The sequence below is a fragment of the Trichechus manatus genome, unplaced genomic scaffold, assembly GCF_000243295.1.
Source record: "Trichechus manatus latirostris isolate Lorelei unplaced genomic scaffold, TriManLat1.0 scaffold00199, whole genome shotgun sequence".
Classification (NCBI taxonomy): Eukaryota; Metazoa; Chordata; class Mammalia; order Sirenia; family Trichechidae; genus Trichechus; species Trichechus manatus.
This window is the reverse complement of record NW_004444135.1, coordinates 666,575-689,036: the sequence shown is the minus strand read 5'-3', so window position 1 is coordinate 689,036 and position 22,462 is coordinate 666,575. Positions and strand designations below refer to the sequence as shown.

Here is a 22,462-nt window from a genome sequence, read left to right as displayed (position 1 = left end):
CCCCTGTTTGCTGGTCTCTGATAGGAGTCCAAGATGGTGGATCCATGCTGCGTTAGCTGGTAGGGGACCTCTGCATGAATCTCTCCTCACTCTCCATTCTCTGTCAGTTTTCTCACTCCATTTGGTGCTTGGCTGAGTTCTCTATCTTTTCATTTGATGTTTTAGAGTTTCAGGATTGTTGTATTCTCTGTTCGGCTTAGTTTTTTGGATCTTTGCTGTGGAGGGACGGTGAGGTGCTTCTGCCTAGAGCGCCATTTTGCCAGAACTCCCAACAGCAAACTTTTAAAACCGAAGACACTACTTGCCAAAGTAGGATATAGAAAATTTTTTTTTGAACTGTGTTATGCCACTTGACCTAGATGTCCCCCAAGACCATGGTCCCCAGCCCTAAACCTCAGTAACTCCGTCCCTGAAGGTGTTTGGATTTTTCTAGAAGGCTTCTATGACTTTGCCTTGGTCAAGTTGTGCTGACATTCCGTATATTGTGTTGTCTTTCCATTCACTGACGTTAAGACTTCTCTACTGTCTAGTTAGTGATTTCCCCTCCCTACTCCTCCCATCCCTTGTAACCATCAAAGATGTGTTTTTTCCTGGGTTTAAACCTTTTCTAGGGTTTTTATAGTAGTGCTCTGATACAGTGTTTGTTCTTTTGTGATTGACTTATTTCACTCAGCATAATGCCTTCCAGCTTCATCCATGTTGTGAGATGTTTCGCAGATTCATCATTGTTCTTTATCATTGCATAGTATTCCATTGTGTGTAGGTACCGTAATTTGTTTATCCATTTATCTGTTGATGGGCACTTAGGTTGTTTTCATCTTTTTGCTATTGTGAATAATGCTGTAATGAACATGGGCGTGCACAAGTCTACTGGTGTGACAGCTCCTATTTCTCTAGGATGTATTCCTAGGAGTGGGATTGCTGGATCATATGGTATTTCTATTTCTAGCTTTTTAAGGAGGCGCCATATTGTTTTCCATAGTGGTTGTACCATTTTACATTCCCACCAGCAGTGCATAAGAGTTCACAAACTCCCCGCAACGTCTCTAACATTTGTTATTTTCTGTTTTTTTGATTAGTGCCAATAATGTCAGGGTAAGATGGTATCTCATTGTAGCTTTGATTTGCAGTTCTCTAATGGCTAATGATTGAGAACATCTTTTCACGTGTCTGTTAGCTGCCTCAGTGTCTTCTTTGATGTTGTGTCTATTCATATCCTTTTTCCATTTTTTAATTGGATTATTTGTCATTTTGTTGTTGAGGTGTTGAAGTATTCTGTAAATTTTAAAGATTAGACCGTGATTGGATATGTTGTAGCCAAAATTTTTTTCCTAGTCTGTGAAGTCTTTTGATGAGAGTTTTTAATTTTTAGGGGCTCCCTGTTATCCAGTTTATCTTCTGGTGTTTGTGCATTGGTAGTTATGGTTTGTATTGTATTTATACCCCTAGTGTTGTCCCAATTTTTTCTTCAATTAACTTTATTATTTTAGGTTTTATATTTAGGTGTTTGATCCACTTTGAGTTAGTTTTTGTGTATGGTGTGAAGTATGGGACTTGTTTCATTTTTTTACAGGGGAATATCCAATTTTGCCGGCACCATTTGTTAAAAAGACTGTCTTTTCCTCATTTAATGTACTTCGATCCTTTGTCAAAGATCAACTGACATTAGTTGGATGGATTGTGTCTGGTTCTCAATTCTGTTCCATTGATCTATGTGTCTGTCGTTGTACCAGTACCAGGCTGTTTTAAATGCTGCGGCTGTATAGTAGGTTCTCTGATCAGGTAGTGTGAGGTCTCCTTTTTTGTTCTTTTTCTTCAATAATGCTTTGCTTATTCGGGCTCTTGTATGTTTCCATATAAAGTTGGTGATTAGTTTTTCCATCTCATTAAATAATTGGGTATTTAGGTTGGATTGCATTGTATCTGTAGATTGCTTTGGGTACGATTGACATTTTCACAATGTTGAGTCTTCCTATCTATAGTCATGGAATGTTTTTCCATTTATGTGGGTCTCTTGGTTTCTTGCAATAGTGTTTTGTAGTTTTCTCTGAATAGGCGTTTTACATCCCTGTTTAGATTTATTCCTAAGTATGTTATCTTTTTAGAGACTATTATAAATGGTATTGTTTTCCTGATTTCCATTTCAGAGTTTTCTTTGTGAGTGTAGAGGAAGCCAAGTGATTTTTGTATGTTTACCTTGTATCCTGCTACTCTGCTGAATCTTTCTATTCATTCCAGTAGTTTTCTTGTGGAATCTTTGGGGTTCTCTACATATAGGATCATATCATCTGCAAATAGGGATAGTTTTACTTTTCTCTTTTCTAATTTGGATGTTCTTTATTACTTTTTCTTGCCTTATTGCTATAGCTAGGACTTCCAGCACAATGTTAAGTAGGAGTGATGATAAAAGGCATTCTTGTCTTGTTCATGTCCTCAGGGAGAGTGCTTTCCACCTCTCTGCTGAGAATGATGTTGGCTCTAGGTTTTGTGTAGATACCCTTTATTATGTTGAGGAATTTCTTTTTTATTCCTATTTTATTGAGAGTTTTTATCAGGAATGAGTGTTGGATTTTATCAAATGTTCTTTATGTGTCGATTGAGATGGTCATGTGATTCTTTTGTTTATTTATGTGGTGGATTACATTGATAGTTTTTCTAATGTTGAACGATCCTTGCATACCTGGTATGAATCCCACTTGATTGTGGTGTATTATTATTTTATATAATGCTGAATTTGATTGGCTAGAATTTTTTGTTAATTTTTGCATCTGTATTCATGAGAGATATTGGTCTGGAATTTTCTTTTTTTGTGATGTCTTTGCCTGCCTTTGAAATCAGGGTTATGTTGGCTTCATAGAGTGAATTCGGGCGTATTCCTTCCATTTCTATGCTCTCAAATAGTTTGAGTAGTACTGGTGTGAACTCTTCTCTGAATGTTTGGTAGAATTCTCCAGTGAAGCTGTCTGGTTTGGGTTTTTTTTTTTTGGTTGGCAGTTTTTTTATTATCTCTGATCACTTCTCTTGTTATGGGTCTGGTCAGATTTTCTATCTCAGCTTGTGTTACTTTAGGTAGGTAATGTGTTTTTAGAAATTTTTCCATTCCTCTACGTTCTCAAATTTGTTGGAGTACAATTTTTCATAGTATTCTCTTACGGTCCTTTTAATATTCGTTGGGTCTGTTGTAATGTCCCCCATCTTGTTTCTTATTGGGTTATTTGCTTTCTCTTCTGTTTTTTCTTATGTCACTTTGGCCAGTGATTTGTCGATCTTTTCAGAAAATGAACTTTTGGTCTTGCTGATTCTTTCTGTTGTTTTTCTGTTCTCTATTTCATTTATTTCTGCTCTAATCTTTATTTTTTCCTTTCTTCTGGTGGCTGTGGGCTTCTTTTGTTATTCTCTATTTGTTCGAGTTGTAGGACTGACTTTTTGATTTTGGCCTCTTCTTTTTTGATGTGTGTGTTTATTGCTATAAATTGACCCCTGAGCACTGCCTTTGTTATGTCCCAAAGGTTTTGGTATGATGTGCTTTCATTGTCATTTAATTCTAGGAATGTTTTTATTACATCTTTGATTTCTATTACCCAGTTGTGTTTAAGGAAGGTGTTATTCTGTTTCCATGTATTTGATTTTTTTTTGTTTTACTTGGTCTTTTATTAATTTCTAGTTTTTGACATTGTGATCAGAGATAGTGCTCTGTATTAATTTGATGTTTTGGGTATTATTGAGGGTTGCTTTGTGGCCTAAAATGTGGTCTATTCTGGAGAATGTTCCATGTCTGTTGGAAAAGAATGTATACTTTGCTGCTGCTGGGTACAGTGTTCTTCTGTACATGTCTAGGAGGTCAAGTTGGTTGATCTTGGCCTTTAGATCTTCTGTATTTTTGTTGAGTTTCTTTCTAGATGCTCTATCCTTTACTGAGATTGGTGTGTTGAAGTTTCCTACTATTATTGTGGGACTGTCTATTTGTGTTTTCAGTGGCGTTAGTTTGTTTTATGTATTTTGGAACCCTGTCGTTGAGTGTGTAGATATTTATTAAGATTATGTCTTCTTGATGTATTGTCGCTTTAGTTATTATATAATGTTCTTTTGTGTCTTTCATGGTTGATTTTGCCTTAAAATCTATTTTATTTGAGATTAGTATTGTCACTCCTGCCCTTTTTTTGTTACTGTTTGCTGGATACATTTTTTCATCCTTTGATTTTTAATATATTTATGTTTTTGTGCCTAAGGTATGTCTATTACAGACAGCATATTGATGAGTCATGTTTTTTATTCTTTCGCTGTTCTCTGTTTCTTTACAGATGCCTTTAAGCCATTTACATTCATTGTGATTATCAGTAGGTATGAGTTTATTGCTGTCATATTGTGCTTTTTTTGAGTTGCTGATCTTTTTTCTCTTTCTTGTGTTGAGTTCCTTTTGTTTTCTTTTATTATTATAGACTTTGTGTTTACTGAGGCTTTGTGTTTTTCTTCTTATGTATTTTGATGAGTAGTTTTGTTAACTTTCTTTGTGGTTACCTTGAAGTTTAACCTTATCTTTCTAATTTTGAACCAGTTTTTTATTACTTGATATCATCTTCCATTTGAAAATTTTATACCTACACTGTTTATTCCCCCTTCTATTGTTTTTATGTTGTCATCATTTACTGATTGATGTCTCTGTTCCCGTTTTAAATATTTTAGCTTTATTTTATTATTGAAATTTCTTTAGATAGATTAGTATCTGGCTGATGCTTTCCTGTGTCCTAGGCTCTGCTTGTTGTCTCATGTTGTTCTGTAAATGAAGGTGTCCCATTAAATTTTTTGTAAGTCTGGTTTGGTTTTTATGAACTTCCTTAATTTCTTTTTATCTGGAAATGGCCTAATTTTGCCATTGTATTTGAGAGAGAGTTTTGCAGGATATATTATTCTGGTTGGTAGTTTTCTTTTTTTGGGGTTTTATATATATGTCATCCTATTTCTTCTTGTCTGTATGGTTTCTGCTGAGTAATCAGAGCTTGGTCTTATTGTTTCTTCTTTGGTTTTTCTCAAGCTGCTCTCAGGATTCCTTCTTTGTCTTTGGTTTTGGCAAGTGTCATTATATGTCTTGGTGACTTTCTTTCTCGTCTATCCTATGTGGGGTTTGTTCAGCTTTTTGGATGGTCAGCTTTTCATCTTTTATGAAATGAAAGCAAATCTTCAACAGTCTTCTCTGTGTGTTTCAGTTTCTCCCACTGTTTTGGAACTACAGTCACACGCAAGTATTTGCACTTGATTGTGTCCCACATGATTTTTCGATTTTCATCATTTTTTTTCATTATTTTCTCTACTTTTTCCTCCAACAAAGTGGCATGCATGAATTTGCCTTCAATCTTGCTGATTCTGTCTTCATTGTTTATTTGCTCCTAAAACTTTCTGTTGAGTTGTTCATTTCTGAAATTTTGTTTTCTGTTGAATTTCTGGTTGCTGTTTTTGTGTGATTTCTAATTTTGAAGTTAATATATTATTTTTCTTAATTTTTCTATTGCTTTGTCTATGTTTTGCTTGATTTTGGCTATGTTTTCTTTGGTTTTATGTCTGTTTCCCACGAGTTTGGCTGTTTTTTCCTTTGTTTTATCTGTATTTTCCTTTATCTCTTTCCCAGTCTCTTGGAGAGCCATAAATATTAGTTTTTTGAGTTCCATATCAGGTAATTCCATTACTTTTTCTATTGCGAGGTCATCTGATTCTTTATCTTGGTTATGCTGGAGCTATCTTGTACTGTTTTTTTTTATGTTTTGATATTGTTTCTTGTTTCCAAGACATTACGGCATTACTTTATTGGTTGATTGATTGTATGCGTGTTTGTTTCGTTCTGCTTCTTTGTTTTGATAGGGCGAACGGGCCAGACATGCTTTGCTGCTTGCTCACCTGTGAACACGAATAGCTCTCACCACTTTGTCTGGGTGAGCAGTGCAGCAGCAGGCAGAGTGAGCCCACTTTGTTTTACACTGGTTTGGCGAGGTGGCTGATGGTGGATGGCTGGGCACCGTCTCCCTCCTGATGTTGGTCCAGTGGTGTGGGAGTGTTCACAGTCCTTCACTAGATCTGCATGGGTGTTGTGCGGGGAGTGGTATGGGCTCACTTCTCACTGTTAAGCATCCGGTCGAGTGGCAGGAGGGGAGGGGCAGTGCAGGCCCGCTGTGGCGGTAGTCCTGAGCATAGGGGATGCTCTAGCTGCAGTGGCTTGGTGAGGGCCTGTGAGAAAGGTGACATGGCTAACAGGGCTAGATGGGTGGGAGAAAGAAAAGAAAAGATAATGAGTAGCTAGCAGGTGAGGGCAGGGTGGCCCTGGGGGCCAGCAGGAAAGGGAGTGTAGTGTACGGGGCTAGGTGGGTGGTAGAAAGAAAAAAAAGAAAGAAAAAGAAAAAAGAAAATAAATGGCGTGTTTGGTGCCAGTCGGTGTTCCAGTGGCACTCTATCCACAGTGGTAAGGTGGGGGCTGGTGAGAAGCAGGGATAAGTAGTGTATGGGTTAGGTGGGTGGAAGAAAGAAAAATAAGAAAGGAGAAAAGAGGAAAAAAATGGTGGCACAGGCACGGTATAGGCTGGCAAATGGAGATGGGTTGAACCTGGGGCTGGTGGGAAGGGAGGGGATGTGACGTACTGTGCTAGGTGGGAGGGTGAAAGAAAAGAAAGAAAAAAAATGGCAGCATGGTGGGGGCCACAGGTCAGGGCAGGGTGGACCTGGGGCGGCAGTGGTCAGGTGTGCCAGTGGCTCTGTAGTTGTGGTGGTGTGGTAGCGTTTGGTGGGGAAGGTGAGGAGGTGGTGTACAGGGCTAGGTAGGAGGGAGAAAGAACAGGAAGAAAGAGAAATGAAAAGAAATGGAGTCGTGGTGGGTACCAGCAGGCGGGGGCGGGGTTGACCTGGAGCAAAGATGGACTGGTGGCTCTCAAGCTGTGGTGGTGCAGTGGAGTCCAGTGGAAAGGGGTGGAGGTGCAAATGGGGCTAGAGTGGGAGGGAGAAAGAAAAGAGGGAAAGGGAAGAAAAAGAAAAAAAAATAATGTGGAAGGAGCTCGTAGCTGGGGGCAGGCGGTACCCAGGGAGGCTGCATGCTGGTGGCTCTAACCACAGTGGTGTGGCGTGGCCCAGCGTGAAGAGGTGGAGGTAGCAGAAGGGTAAGGGGTAGGTAAGTGTGTTTATTTGGTTACCGGGTCTCTGTCTCCTGTCGGGAGTCCCGTGAAGTTACCTTCCTGTACTCCCTGTCCAGGGTCGTTGCTGGCTGTGCTCCAAGATGGTAACTTTGTGACATGTTAATTGGCAGGGGACCTCCACTCTGTATCTCTCCTCCTGTTTTCCTTCAGTTTCTTCTTCCATAGGGTGTTTAATCTAGTTCTTTATCCCTTCATTTGATTTTTGGGGTTCCAGGATTGACATTTGTATCTGTTTTACTTAGTTTTTCAGGTCTTTGCTGCAGAGGCACAGCATGGTGTGTTTGTCTACGGCACTATGTTGGCTTCATCTCCAAGTCTAGACTTTTTAAGAATTTGAATTCTGTTTTACATTTTTCTCCCATTCTGTCAGGATTTATGTATGGTGCCCCTGATCAGAAACGTTGGTAGTGGTAGCCAGGTACCATCTAGTTCTTTTGGTTACAGCTTTCTTTGATAGTTTTGTTAAAGCATAATTTATGTACAATAAACTACTTTCTCTTAAATGTACAATATGGTGGGTTTTGACAGATGTCTACCTATAGCCATGAAACTGCCACCACAATCAAGATACATTATTTTTCAGTCACTGTCAAAAGTCCATCTCTTCCTCCACCCATCACCCTGGGCAATGACTGATCTCCTTTCTGTTACTGTAGATTAGTTGTCTTTTCTAGAATTTTGTGAAGAATGGAATCATATAGTATGTACTCGTTTTTTGTAACTTTTTTCACTCGGTGTAATGATTTTGAGGCTCATCCATGTGGTTCCATGTGTTCATAGTTTGTTTCTTTTGATTGCTGAATAGTTTTCCATTGTATTGATTTATACCACATTTTTTCTATCCGCTCACCTGACTTTTGGGCTGTTTCCAGTTGAGTATTGTGCATAAAGCTGTTATGAAGATTTTGAACATGTGTTTTCATTTCTTTTAGGTAGATATGTAGAGGTGGCACGACTAGGGTTCCTGTCTAAAAAATCTTTGCCTACCCTGGGCTCTCAAAGATTTTCATCTTTGTTTCCTTACAGAAGTTTTCTACTGTAGTTTTACTTTTATATTTAGTTTTGTGACCAATCTTAAATTAATTTTTGTGTTGGTATGATAAGGGTTGATGCTCTTTTTTTTTTTTTTTTTTTTAGTGTTTGGATATCGAGTAATTCTAGCACCGTATGTTTTGAAAACACTTTCCTTTCTTCATTTATTTGCCTTGGCACCTTTGTCAGAAATCACTTGACCATAAATATATGGTCATGTCTGTGTCTATATTCTGTAATCTATTCCATTCTGTATTTTTTTTGGTCAGTATTAAACTGCTTTGATTACTGTAGCTTTATATTAAGTTTTTTTTATAACTTATTTTATTTTTGTTGTTTTTGAGAATATACATTGCAGAACTTAAAACCAGTTCCACAATTTCTACATGTACAATTCAGTAACATTAATTACATTCTTTGAGTTGTTCAACCATACTTACCCTCTTTTTCCAAGTTGTTCCTCCCCCATTAACATAAACTCACAACTAAGTTATTACTATTGCTAAGTATTTTTTAATATCAGCCAAGTGCAAATCTACCCTCATTACTTCTTGTTACTGTGTGTGTGTGTTGTAAATAGTGTATTTTTTTTTTTCTATTTTGTGTTTCAGCTGATTGTTTATTTAAAGCCTTTGAATTTTTTTCTTTTTTATTGTGGTAAATTATACACAACATAAAATTTGCCATTTTAACCATTTTCAAGTGTGCAGTGCAGTGGCATTAATCACAATGTTGTGCAACCATCACCACTGTTTGTTTCCAAGACTTTTTCATCACCCCAAACAGAAACTGTGTACCCATTAAGCAATAACTCCCATTCCTCCCTTCCCCCAGCCCATGATACCCACTAGAAAGCTTTTTGGTTTTGAATGTTTATTTTTTTTTATCCATTCACCTTATTGAATTCATGTATCAATCATTTTTCTGTTAATTCTCTTGGAATTTTTTTTCTGCAAATACAAAAATTTTCTTTCAAATTTTTGTTTTTTATTGCTTTCTCTTGCTCAATTGTATCACCTCTGGAACACTGCTAAAAAATACTTCCTAAATTTAGTGGAAGACTTTGTGTTACGGCATTAAGCATGGTATTGGCTTTTGGTTTGTACACTCCAAAAGTTGATGATACTATTTTAAGATATCCTCAGTCCTTCAGCTGCCAGCGTGTTCCTTTTACTGCCATGAGTAGAGCATCAGGAGTGTGGCTATATAAATGCATCTGTATTATCTATAATAATTCTTTTTGAAAATTGTTAATTGTGTAACTTATACTTCTATTTACACATAGGACATACATGTGTAGGCTTTCTAATTCTCTTTTGTTTTTTTTTTCTTTCATCCGAATCCCCTCCTTTTCTCTCCGCTCTCCCGTGATTCATTTTAACGTACTCATTTTGTGGCATACTTTCTTTAGTAGCTCCTAGAGGAAGATGAGTGGGAAACCCTTTGTGTCTGGAAATATGCTTAAACTCTACTTATATTTGTTTGGCTGGGCATTGAAGTCTACTTTGAACATGGTTTTCTTTCAGCGTTTTGAAGGATGTTTCCATTATCTTATTTCTAGTGTTGCTATTGAGAAATCTGATGTCATTCTGCTTCTTATTAATCCTTTGCATGTGGTGGTTTTTTCTCCCTCTAGATAGCTTGAGGACCAGTGTTTTATCATTACGATATGTTTTTAAAAATCTTTTTTCATACATTGTGCTAGATGTTCTTGACTCTTTTAATCTGGAAGTTCATGTCTTTCAGTTCTAGGAAAATGTCTTGAATTCTTCATTCTTTTTCTTCAGTACGTTTTCTGCTTTCTAAAGCCCTAGTTGTTGGACTGTTGGATCTCTGTGCATTGGTTCTCATATTTTATTGTTTTTTTACTTCTGTTTTCCATGTTAGTCTTTTCGTTTTACTTTATAGATTTCCTTACCTTTATCTTTGAATTCTTCTATTGAATTTTTTGTTTCTTCTATAGTATTTTTAATTTTTCAGTCCTTTTTTGTAGGGTAAATGTTCTTGTATATTTGCTTCATGGATGAATTACCTAATTTTTAGTTTATATCTTTGTATAATTTGTTTCTTCCAAGCTACTTTTTTCCTGTTTGTTTTGTTTTAAAGTTTTCCTTGTATATGGTGATTTTTGTTTATCTTCTGCTGATTAAAAATGAGACTCTAAAAACTAGTTGGAAGTGATATGTGTGAGTGGATGGTGCGTGAGCTGGTAGACCACAGCCATGACTGAATCCATGTTTGTGTGTGCGTGTTACTGACAGTGGACCCTGTCAATATTTTTAGGTCCCTTCTCTAGTACTTGTTAGATTCCTTAGAAAACAATCTTCCAGTCTTTTTAATGGAATGTATGGGCTTGTCTGCTAGCCTCTAGGACCCTCTGAGTAGACTGTGGGCTTTGGGTGGAGGGAGTGGATTTCAGCAATAAGTATGTGTTGTTGTTAGGTGCTGTTGAGTCGATTCCAATTCATAGCAACCCTGTGTACAACAGAACAAAACACTGCCCTGTCCTGCGCCATCCTCATGATCATTGTTATGCTTGAGTCCATTGTTGCAGCAACTGTGTCAATCCATCTCATTAATTTAAGGGTCTTCCCCTTTTTCACTGACCCTTTACTTTACCAAACATAATATCCTTCTCCAGGGACTGAGCCCTCCTGATAACACGTCCAAAGTATGTGAGATGAAGTCTCAACATCCTCACTTCCAAAGAGCATTCTGGCTGTACATCTTCCAAGACAGATTTGTTCATTCTTTTGGCAGTCCGTGGTATATTCAATATTATTCGCCAACACCGTAATTCAAAGGCATCAGTTCTTCGGTCTTTTTTATTCATTGTCCAGCTTTCGCGTGCATATGACACAATTGAAAACACCATGGCTTGGGTCAGGCGCACTTTAGTCCTCAAGGCGACAGCTTTGCTTCTTAACACTTTAAAGAGGTCTTTTGCAGCAGATTTGCCCAATGCAATGTGTGGTTTGATTTCTTGGCTGCTGCTTCCATGGGGTTTGATTGTGGATCCAAGTAAAATAAAATCCTTGACAACTTCAATCTTCTCTCTGTTTATCATGATTTTGCTTATTGGTCCAGTTGTGAGGATTTTTGTTTTCTTTATGTTGAGGTGTAATCCATACTGAAGGCTGTGATCTTTGATCTTCATCAGTAAATGCTTCAAGTCCTCTTTACTTTCAGCAAGGAAGGTTGTGTCATCTGCATATCACAGGTTGTTAATGAGTCTTCCTCCAATCCTGATGCCACCTTTTTGTTAATATAGTCCAGTTTCTCAGATTATTTGCTCTGCACAGATTAAGTAGTATGGTGGAAGAATACAACCCTGACGCACACCTTTCCTGATTTTAAACCACTCGGTATCCTCTTGTTCTCTTTGAATGACTGCCTCTTGATCTATGTACAGTTTCTTCATGTGAGCAATTAAGTATTCTGGAATTCCCATTCTTCACACTGCTATCCATAATTTGTTACGATCCACACAGTTGAATGCCTTTGCATAGTCAATATAACACAAGTAAACATCTTTTTGGTATTGTCTGCTTATTTTCCCTTTTGTCAGTATGGTGCTTCCACCCTCAGCTGTGCATGTTGAGTTTCTAGACCAAAGGCCTTTGTTTTATCCCTTCCGCAGATTTAAACCTCCAGTCTTCTTCAGGAGGTAGATGCAGGGCCGTCTAGGTGCTCGTAATTGGAATGGCAATCTGGGAGTGTATCAACTTTTTTGAGTCCCATTTTTAGTCCCATCTCACATGTTGTTGCCAGTTCCTGAGTTCTGGGGTCTCTGTGGTTTTAATAGAGCTGCTGCTTGGCTTTGCCGGTTTCCAGCTTAGGATTCAGCTTTTCTTGAATGTTCTTATTTGCCCTTCTTTGTAGCTTCTAAACCTTTTACTTATTTATATATTTTTTATGTACTCTCTTGTTCTTTGTCTTTTGGGTTTATGGTTTTGTTTTGTTTACCTCTACTATTTTTAGCAGGTTTTAGGAGGGAGTAGAGATAAACGTTTTTGTTTAAGTCTACCTTCTTTAGCTGCGTGTTAGTTTTTTTCTATTTATGTATCTGTGTGTACTGTTTTTTCCAAAATAAGATTATGTTATACCAGTTTAACCCATTTTATGCTCTTATGAATTTTTTTTTTTTTTGTATTTTAACACACCTTTCCTGCAACATAAAATGGTGGATGTACATTATTCCGCTGTATCCACACACCATAATTTACTTCGAGTTAGAATTTCTAAAATTAAGTGCTACATATAAGATGAACTCTGAGGAAATAGTAAGACTATTGATAGGACAGGGTAGAATTATGGAGTATTATATTTGATGATGTGCAGGACCAAAAAGCCTATCATTCTTTTGTACATGGGGTCACTGTGGGTCGGAGCCAATTCAACAGCAGCCAACAACTAACAGCATATTTGGTGAGAGGTGAATGAATGAATGATTATGTCTTTTCTTTATTCCTTATCCCTTAAATGTTATGTAAACATTTGAGAAATAAACTTTTATCTTTCTTTTAGGTGCTACGTAATGTGTTAAGAACATATTATAAGGAATGGTCTTGTCACGTTTTCATGAGTTATGGTGTCTGAAACATCAATTCTGTCTTGTGGGAAAAGAAATGTAAGTAAACCTCAAGGAATAAACTGATTTTCCCTCTTCTATCCTTATATAAAATAAGTTATTGATTAATTATAGGAATGTAATTGGCATACTTCATTCTGCTAGCCTTAAGTATACAGACTAAAGAATTCAAAAGGAGGAATTAGATTTTATGTAAATCAAGGTTATTTCTATATAATATTAGCATGACCATGTTTCATGAATTGTACAAAATTTAATTTTTATCTTTTAATTTTTCAGAGACGGCAGCACAAAAGGAAATCTATATTAACAGAGTGTTTTATTAAACGAAAGAGGTTGGATAGGAACTGCAAGCCAACAGATTCAGCAAACAAGGAAAGAAACGTATTAGCTCTAAGACATGTTTCAAATGAATCAAAGTGCAGTAACCGTAGAGTCCAGAAGAAAAAAGTTTTCAAAAATTTTGTCAAAACAGACAGGTCAGTAATAAATAACTCCTTCAGTAATAAAGCTAGACCTGAAACCAAAATTAATTGAAAAATTAACGAAACAGATTGAACCCAAATTAATTATTTTTTAATAAAAACTTCTAAAAATGTCAAATTAGAATAAATTTTCTTCAAATTTCCATTGCCTTGTCCAAAGTAAAACAAATATCTTTCAGCATTTGTGCCAGCTTTTCTCATGTTCTAGGAATGGCAGAAACCTTACTTGAAGCAAACTAGTATTTCTGTTGAAAATGCGTATCAGCGTCAGTTAAAGTCAGATTTTTAAGACTACTCTTCTGAAATAACACTAGACGTTCAGTATTCGCACCTACCAGGACACAAAAATCCTCTCAAAAACTACACAGAAAAGGAGGACCTTACTCAGGAATGATGTCCATTCAGCAGAAATCAAAAGAAAATTCCTCTAAAATTATTAAAAAAAGTGAAGATAAGAATTTAGAAACACAAATTCAAGGTTCTCAAAAGAATGTAGCAAAAAAATTAGGTCCAAAGGAAACTGTACAGTCACTGGTTAAATCTTCCAGTGAAAATAAAGTAAACCAGCCTGAATCAGGAACACGCATGAGTACAAGGTCAGCAAAGGCAGCATCCAATGATAAAAAAGCTATTAACTCCATTGATAAAAATATGGTGACTGTGAAACAACTTTCACAACAAGAATCTACAAAAAAGAAATTATCTCAGAAAAAACCAGTGCATGAGACCTCGAAATCAAATGAACAGCTTAACCGGAGATCACAAAGACTACAACAGTTAACAGAAATTTCAACAAGATCTTTACGCAGTAGAGCAGTTCATGGTCAAGTTCAAGCAGTTAAGCAGAGTTTGCCACCAAAAAGAAAGGAGCGCTGTAGCAGTACTCAAAGTAAATCTAATAACGTTAAAACAAGTCAAAAACATGTGAAAAGAAAAGTACTGGAAGTAAAATCTGACTCCAAAGAGGATGAAAATTCAGGCATTAATGATGTAATAAATTCTCCCAAAGGAAAAAAACGCAAAGTAGAGCACCAGACAGCTTGTACTTGTAGTTCTCACTGCGTACAAGGATCTGAAAAGTGTCTTCAGAAGACTACTAGAAAAGAGGAAACAAAGCCTGTGCCAGTAACTTCTGAGATAAAAAGATCAAAAATGACTACTTCAGTGGTCTGTAAAAAGAATGAGAAAATGAAGAAGTCAGTTCATACACAAGTAAATATTAGTGCAAAACCCAAAAAAAGTCCACAGCCATCAGTGCCTGAACAAAGTGTAGATAATGAGCTGGAGCAAGCAGGAAAGAACAAACGAGGTAGCATTCTGCAGCTCTGTGAAGAAATCGCTGGTGAAATTGAGTCAGATACTGTAGAGGTAAAAAGGGAATCTTCACAAATGGAAAGTGCAAACGAGGAGAAGCCTACAGAAATAAAATCTGAAGAGACTGATGTTGAAAGACAAATACTTCACCAGAAGGAAACAAATCAGGATGTTCAATGTAATCGTTTCTTCCCCAGTAGAAAAACAAAACCTGTGAAGTGTATACTAAATGGAATAAACAGCTCAACTAAGAAGAACTCCAGTTGGACTAAAATTAAACTCTCAAAATTCAACTCTGTGCAACAAAATAAGTTGGACTCTCAAGCTTCCCCTAAATTGGGCTTATTACGAACCAGTTTTTTACCACCAACTTTAGAAATACATCATCCAATGACTCAAAGTACATTTTTAGGGACAAAACGACATGATGATAAAAACATAGCTTGCCAGCAGGAAAAAACAAAAGAAATTAATTCTGAAGAAGTTAGAAGTAATAATATAGTGGAAATTAATAAAACCACAGAAAGAGTTCCTGAAAATTGTCATTTGGATAATCAGATACAACCTTCTACTGAACCACCATTATTGGATAATCAGATGAAACAGCCTATTACAGCAGCACCAGATAAGGTAATCCATTTTTGTTACGCATAGTAGAGGTGCCTGAGTACTTTTTCATAAGAAATAAGTGTTTCCAGCGTATTTTAGCTTAAGAATTAAGTCATAAAAGACTGAAGAATCATTTCTTAAAGTATCCTATTAACTTATAAGAGTTTTATTGACCCGATCACATGGCGATAGAGACTCCCTTAGATGTCTTACATTTACATGAATGCTTCTCACTGTTTCCTCATTTTCACGTTTCATTTTTATTTTATAAAAAACATTAGCCTGTTGAATTCCAGCTTTTCTTTTTAACACACTATCTTATTTCCTTTGTCTTCTAATCGTAACCACAAAAAATAAATTTCATAGTGACTAAAATCTGGAACTTAAAGTTAAGCCCAATTCTGAGACCTTAAAATGAATTTCAGCTTGGGCAAATCAACTTTTTTTCCTCTCTGATAAAATTCAAAAGTTAAAAGAACGCCTTTAGTAGCAGAGAGCCCCTTTGGTTTGAGTTGTGTGGCCAGATCAAACATTTGGCAAATAAAATGTTTGAAAGGTGTAAATAATTTAGTCTTCAGTCTAACAATAAAATTGTAGAGGTCAAGAATTTTTAAAATGGAAAGGTAAGTTGAAAAACAGTATTATATCTGGAAGAAACTTTAATGATTATCTGAGGGACGGTTTTGAAACGTTATACAAGGAGTTGAGGTCTTTTCTTCCCAAATTAAATCACATGTAGAAAGCCAGTATATAAAACCATAAGCAGAAATTTTATATTTATAGAGCTCTGGAGCTCTTGTAAGTGAGAAAACTGAGCCATTGTTGTTGTTAGGTGCTGTTGAGTTAGTTCCGACTCAGAGCGACTCTGTGTACAACAGAAAGAAACACTGTTCGGTCCTGTGCCATCCCCACAGTCATTGCTGTTTGAGCCGATTGTTGCAGCCACAGTGTCAAACCATCTTACTGAGGACCTTCCTCTTTTTTGCTAACCCTCTACTTTACCAAGTATGATGTCCTTCTCCAGGGACTGATCCCTCCTGATAACACGTCCAAAGTATGAGAGTTGAAATCTTGCTGTCCTTGCTTCTAAGGAGCATTCTGGCTGTACTTCTTCCAAGACAGATTTGTTTGTTCTCTGGCAGTCCATGGTATCTTCATTATTCTTTGCCAACACCATAATTCAAAGACATTAATTCTCCTTTGATCTTCCTTATTCATGGTCCAGCTTTCACCTGCATATGAGGCAATTGAAAATACCATGGCTTGGATCAGGCACTTTAGTCCTCAAGGTGACGTCTTTGCTTTTTAACACTTTAAATAAGTGTTTGCAGTAGATTTGCCCAGTGCAATGCATCCTCTGAGTTCTTGACTGCTGCTTCCATAGGCGTTGATTGTGGATCCAAGTAAAATGAAATCCTTAACAGCTTCAATCTTTTCTCTGTTTATCATAATGTTGCTTATAGGTCCAGTTGTGAGGATTTTTGTTTTCTTTATGTTGAGGTGTAATCCATACTGAAGGCTGTGGTCTTTGATTTTCAGCAGTAAGTGTATCAAGTAGCACAAATGGAATTAGAATCCAAGTGTTCTGATTCTCAGCCCAGCATTCTTTCTACCGTGACATACTCTCAACATGAGAAGATCATTTGAGCAAAAATTTATCACGAGTAGAGAAAAAAATCAAGTCACCCTAAAGTTTGGGAAGTGATTTAAAGTTCTCTTTAGAGACATTTTGATATAGGAGCAAACGTGACTGAGTTAGGAGTCTGAGTTTTATGCCAGAAGCCATAAAAATAGATCAGTGCCTATTACTCTTATAGGCTAAAAATTAAACAGCTTAAAGGGAACAGACACCATATAGTCCCCTTAAATTTTGTTTTATACACAGATGAGAAAGCATAAATTAGAACATGATTATTCAGAAAGATTTTACCAAATAGACAGTGGTAGTAATTAGAAGTAAGTAGTGAGTGGTAGTGTAAGTAATAAGTTATGGCTGCTGGTGGATATCGAGTGACTTTCTATTCAAGTGAAATCTTTGCCAGGAAATTGATAGGAACACTCTAAGTACATGTCAGAGAATGTATTTCCTAACTCTGTGCTGCATAAATCCTTATCAAAACTCAAAAGGCAGAAATATTATGGAGACTATATTAAAAGACAAGAAATTTAATCAATTTCTTTGGTCTAAAATATTGACTCAATGACAATAGGTTAAAGTATACTAGGATAAAGCACATTGCCATTGAGTCAATTCCAACTCACAGCAACCTCACGGGACAGAGTAGAACTGCCTCTGTAGGGTTTCCAAGGCTGTAATCTTTACGGAAGCTGACTACCACATCTTGTTCCCACTAAGCAGCTGGTGGGTTTGGACCACTGACGTTTCGGTTGGCAGCGAAGCACTGCACCTGGAGATGCTTTATTAGAGCACATTATTTTGATCTTTTATCAGATTGCTTTTATTGAATTGTGCTTTGAATTTATGTAGTCCTTCTGTTTTGAAGAACCTTATAAAAGACAGTCCTATGAAACTTGTTGCTGTGTTAATAATTTTTCTTTCATTTTGAAATTCTTGAATATTCCAGGCATTCAGAATGCCATCGAGACTAACACACTCAAGTGTCAACCTCTTAGATTTGACAAAAATTAACATTTTGTTGCAATACTTCAGATCTTTTCAAATAAGAAAAGTACATTACAGACGTAGTTGAACACCCTAACTTCCCTCTTCATTCCACTTAAACCTACCTCCCCATGTTCCTGAAGTTGGTGTGAATCTATTCTGTTTATTTTTATGGTTTCACTGTGTATATGTATTCACAAAGAATACTTATCATTGTTTTGTTTTGAATTTTTATATAAATGCTAACATAACTATATGTTTTTGCAGCTTGGTTTTGTGCAATCAACATTATATTTTATACTTATTGATATGTGGGTATTTTGAGAGCTGTAAAGGAATATACTATATCTGTTCCCCTGTTAAAGGTCTTTTAGATTGTTTTCAGTTTTTTCACCAATACAGTTAATGTGATCACTATCACAGAGTGATCAGGAAATGTGGTGGTGACCATATCAGTTCAATACATGTTTGAGTGCTTGCTGTGCCCAGGACACTGTGATAGGCTATAGAAGATATGTTTACTGCCTTAAAGGAATTTACATTATAGTAATCACAGATTTCTCTTCACTCCATAAACACTAAGAAGTGAGGTAGCTCAGTTTAATCATCATAATAGCTCTTGTTTAATGAACCCTGCCTCTTTGTTAGGCAAAGGAGAGCTTCATATAATCCTCATCACAATCTACAATGTAGATTCTGTTATTACTCACATATTTCATATGAGGAAAGTGAAGCTTAGAGATTTAAGTAACTTGCCTTTCTGACTAGCTAATAAGTGATGGAGCCAGGATTTAAACTGAGATTGTCCAGCTCCTAGCCAGATTCATACTCATGGGGCAGATAGGAGAATGCAAAAACAAGCCTTATATCACTGTAAACTTTTCCTGTTGGCCACCTGTAATTTTGTTCTTTTAATTACATGATGTTAGTCTCAGAAGTACTGAGAAATAATGATAATTAATAAGGGTTAACATCCAGTTGACTCTCTGTGAATTTTTTGTGCTGAATTTAAATGATTTGGACCTTAGGAATGTTAAAGCTTAATTATTTTATGATTTGTTTTTTAAGTCAGTAATTTACTAACTTACTTCCTATTTATTAATGAGGATTAGAATAATTAGTAGGTATCTCATTATTCTTATGTTTGTCTTTTCCTTTGATTTTCAGTGACAAAAAATAATACATGTTCATTGTAACTTTCACAGTACAGATAGGTACATAAAGACAAATTTAATTATTTCTCCCTTCATTTCTCTGAGGTAGCTACTGTTAATAGTTTGGGAGTATTTTCTTTTGGCAGTTATTAATTGAATGACTACTATGGCAAAGTTCTGAATTAGGGCTCTTGGGAATACGAAAAGGTCCTTGCATGGAGCAAATGGTCTGAGCTCAGCTTTGCTGAGGTTGGCAGTTTGAATCCACTCAGCAGTGCCACAGAAGAAAGGCCTGGTGATTTGCTTCCATAAAGATTGCAGCCAAGAAAACCCTATGGAGCAGTTCTGCTCTGTAACACATGCGATTGCCATGAGTCGGAATCGACTCAATGCCAATGGATTTTTTTCCCCCCTTTGGGAGGGGAAGATACAAAGATAAATGTAATGTGGTGCTTGCTTTTAAGAGTTATAGGAAAAAAAAAGTTACAGGATATCAGTCACATCACAATAACTAATTCAAAATAGAAAGTGCTGAGGGGTTGAAAAAGGTAGAGAAAAGTAGACAAGGGAGAATTATTCTAAATTTTGGGAGGGATCTGGGCGAGACTGAGGAATGCTTTGTGGAAGAGGTTAATACTTGAGTCATGAGTTGAATTTACATGGGGGGAAATGTGTTCTAGATCAGCACTATCCAATAGACATATAAGACACATGGAATTTTAAATTTTATGGTAGCCACATTAGAAAAGCAAAGGAAACAGGTAAAATTAATTTTAATATTTTTAACCTGACATATAAAAACGTTGTTTCAGCATATATTCAGTATAAAAATTATTCATGAGTTTTTTTTGTACTATGTCTTTGAAATCTGGTATGTGTTTTACACTTGAAACAACACGTCTCAGTTTGTATTAATCACACTTTAAGTACTCAGTAGTTACATGTGGCAGTAGCTACCAAATTGGACAGTGCAGGTCTAGACAGATGAAACTGAGCAAAGGTATAGAGCTATGTGAATGTGGAATATATTTGTGGGAGTGGTAAAGTTTTAAATTTACCATGTAAGGGAATAATGGGAGCTGATGCTGAGAGGGTAGTTTGTGGAGAGACATTTAACACATGTCTGTGTGAATTACTCTGAATATGAAGTTTCTTAGTATACTTAGATTTACTGAATGTGTATTGGGATAAGATCCAAGGGTTGATATAAGAGTAAATATTAACATTTTGAATTATATGTGTTCAGAATTTTAGTTTGTGTTTGGAATCCAAGCTTGAAAACACTCCAGTGGAAAATACCACTGCTGTTTCAACTCTGCTTAATCAAGCAAAAATTGATACAGGAGAGAGTAAATTTCCAGGTAATACTTTGAAAATATTGTTTGAATTTCACAGTATTTAGAGATATTTTTGTCAGTGAAATAGGAAACTCTGTCTTCTACCAAATAAGCCTGTAAACTCTGATTGTTTTTTCAATTACCTGTTCTTTGAGGAGAAATTCTTCTGTTGATTGACTTATTCAAAGTATGGCCCTTTGCCTCCCTACCAAAAGTTACTTTGTTTTTAATCTTTTATTTGGATTGTGACTTACTCTCCCAAGAAGTGTTATTTAATGAGTTGCTGAAGTTAATGGTAGTATTATTTCTGAAGTATAAATGACTGTACTTTACCACTTCAGATTCTTATTTTTAACCCTCAGTTTTTCAGCTTTCTCTCAGTAATTCTCAGAATTTAACTCTTAAGGATTTACTGAATGGTGCAGTTTGCCCACTTATACCATATAAAAGTTATTCTTGTAATCTTGTAATATTTTCTTGACGATATGTTATTTGAACTGCTGGATAGAGATTTATTCATCTATGTAAGCTGAAGCACCATGGGGCTATAGAGAAAAAAAAACCCATTGCCGTCGAGTCAATTCCAACTTATAGTGACTCTATAGGACAGAGTAGAACTGCCCCACAGGGTTTCCAGGAAGCAGCTGGTAGATTCGAACTGCCGACCTTTTGGTTAGCAGCTTAACCACTAGACCACCAGGGCTCCTGGGGCTATAGAGAAGAAACTCATAATTGCTATTGTTTCTCTCTGCAAAAGGAAAGGTATACTTGGAGCAAAATGTTCAGGTCAGATAATTGGCTGCCATTAGATATTATTTAACCTTTTCTCGTAATAGGGGGAGGGCAAGTGTCATATAAATACGAGAAATGCATTTATTCATTCATTAGAAAATAAAATGAATTGATTGCATTTATTAATATGATTAAAACTTCAGACTCTATTTTTTAAAAAACAAAGTATTTCCATTTTGAGATTGTATAATTATGCAGGCATCTAAAGAATTTCCTTTATTGTTCAGTGCTAGTAATTGTTGGTGAAACTAGAGATAAATTCCTGTAAATCTGCCATTAGATCTCTTTGTAGCTCTGTAGTCCACATATAGAACAGCCTTTCTGCCTCTTCTCTGAAGAGTAACGTCTAAGTAGGAGGGGGGTTCTAACTTTACCAAATGATCTTTATTAAAAGTGAAGCATTTAGTGCGTTGAGTTTTTTCCTACCTTTCTGTGTAATTTATTTTTGACCATTCGGTGGAGAGCTAGTACAAAACTTAATACATAACCCGTCTTATTAATTTACAGGTTCAGCTCCCAAACAGCACGGTGTACTCAATAACCAGACATCTAAAAACAGTGACAACAGGTAAGATATTAGTTAAATATAAGTATAAATCTGAGAACTTTTGAGTTTGCAGGATTTTTCCCAAAAAAGCTTTGCTAGTAACCTGCAGTTTTCCAGGTAGAAAGACAGTGATATGATTTCTCATTTCATTATACTTTTTTCTATGCCTATACATATTGTTTTATAGCTTTTGTTTTTCTTAATGTATTATGGGTATCTTTTCCACTTCCCATTGAGTTCTACTCATTCTTTTAAATTCTGTAGTAGATTACAGTATGGTTTATTTAACTGCTCTCTACTTCGACATTTTGGTGGTTTCTAGTTTATTTCTATTAAAAACTAAAATAAAATCCTGTGGTAAACACGTGTATCTGCCCACTTGTATGACTATATCTCTAGGGTAAATTCATAGCTGTAGGACTTAACTAGCACTGTCAAATTTCCCTCCAAGGTGGTTATGCCTGTTTATACTCAAAGCCACAGTGTTTGAGAATGCTCATTGCCCTACACCCTTGGAAATACTGGGTATTATCAATATGTAAGTGTTTTAAATGGATTTAAAGCTTTTTGTTCTGTCTTTAATGTCAGAGTTAAATTCAATCTGACTTATTTTGCCTTAGGTATTACCAACAAACTGTATCTAGGACAAACTGTAGTGACTCAGATGGCTAAACTGATAAAACTTAAAACTTGTTCAAACTGCAGTTTTTGTTATAAATTAGTTTTCTTGATTTTTTCTTAAAGATTATTTTTTCCCCTTGAAAGGTGAGATTTGTCAGTATTGTATAGAAAATAAGTTATTTTGT

The 22,462-nt window shown here is 36.2% G+C and overlaps 1 protein-coding gene across 8 annotated transcripts in view; it reads left to right on the top strand.

The window, feature by feature from the left end:
• Positions 1-22,462, top strand: part of ESCO1 (establishment of sister chromatid cohesion N-acetyltransferase 1) — a 112,860-nt gene that overhangs the window by 48,048 nt on the left and 42,350 nt on the right. For all 8 annotated transcript variants that reach the window (XR_002825850.1, XR_002825849.1, XM_023742048.1 and 5 more), the window contains 4 exons: positions 12,732-12,834; positions 13,075-15,224; positions 20,227-20,341; positions 21,617-21,677. Coding sequence is in view for 6 of the 8 variants with exons in the window: in XM_023742048.1 (XP_023597816.1) it covers positions 13,671-15,224; positions 20,227-20,341; positions 21,617-21,677 (1,730 nt within the window). In the remaining 2 variants the exon portion in view is untranslated. The remainder of the gene's footprint in view (positions 1-12,731; positions 12,835-13,074; positions 15,225-20,226; positions 20,342-21,616; positions 21,678-22,462) is intronic.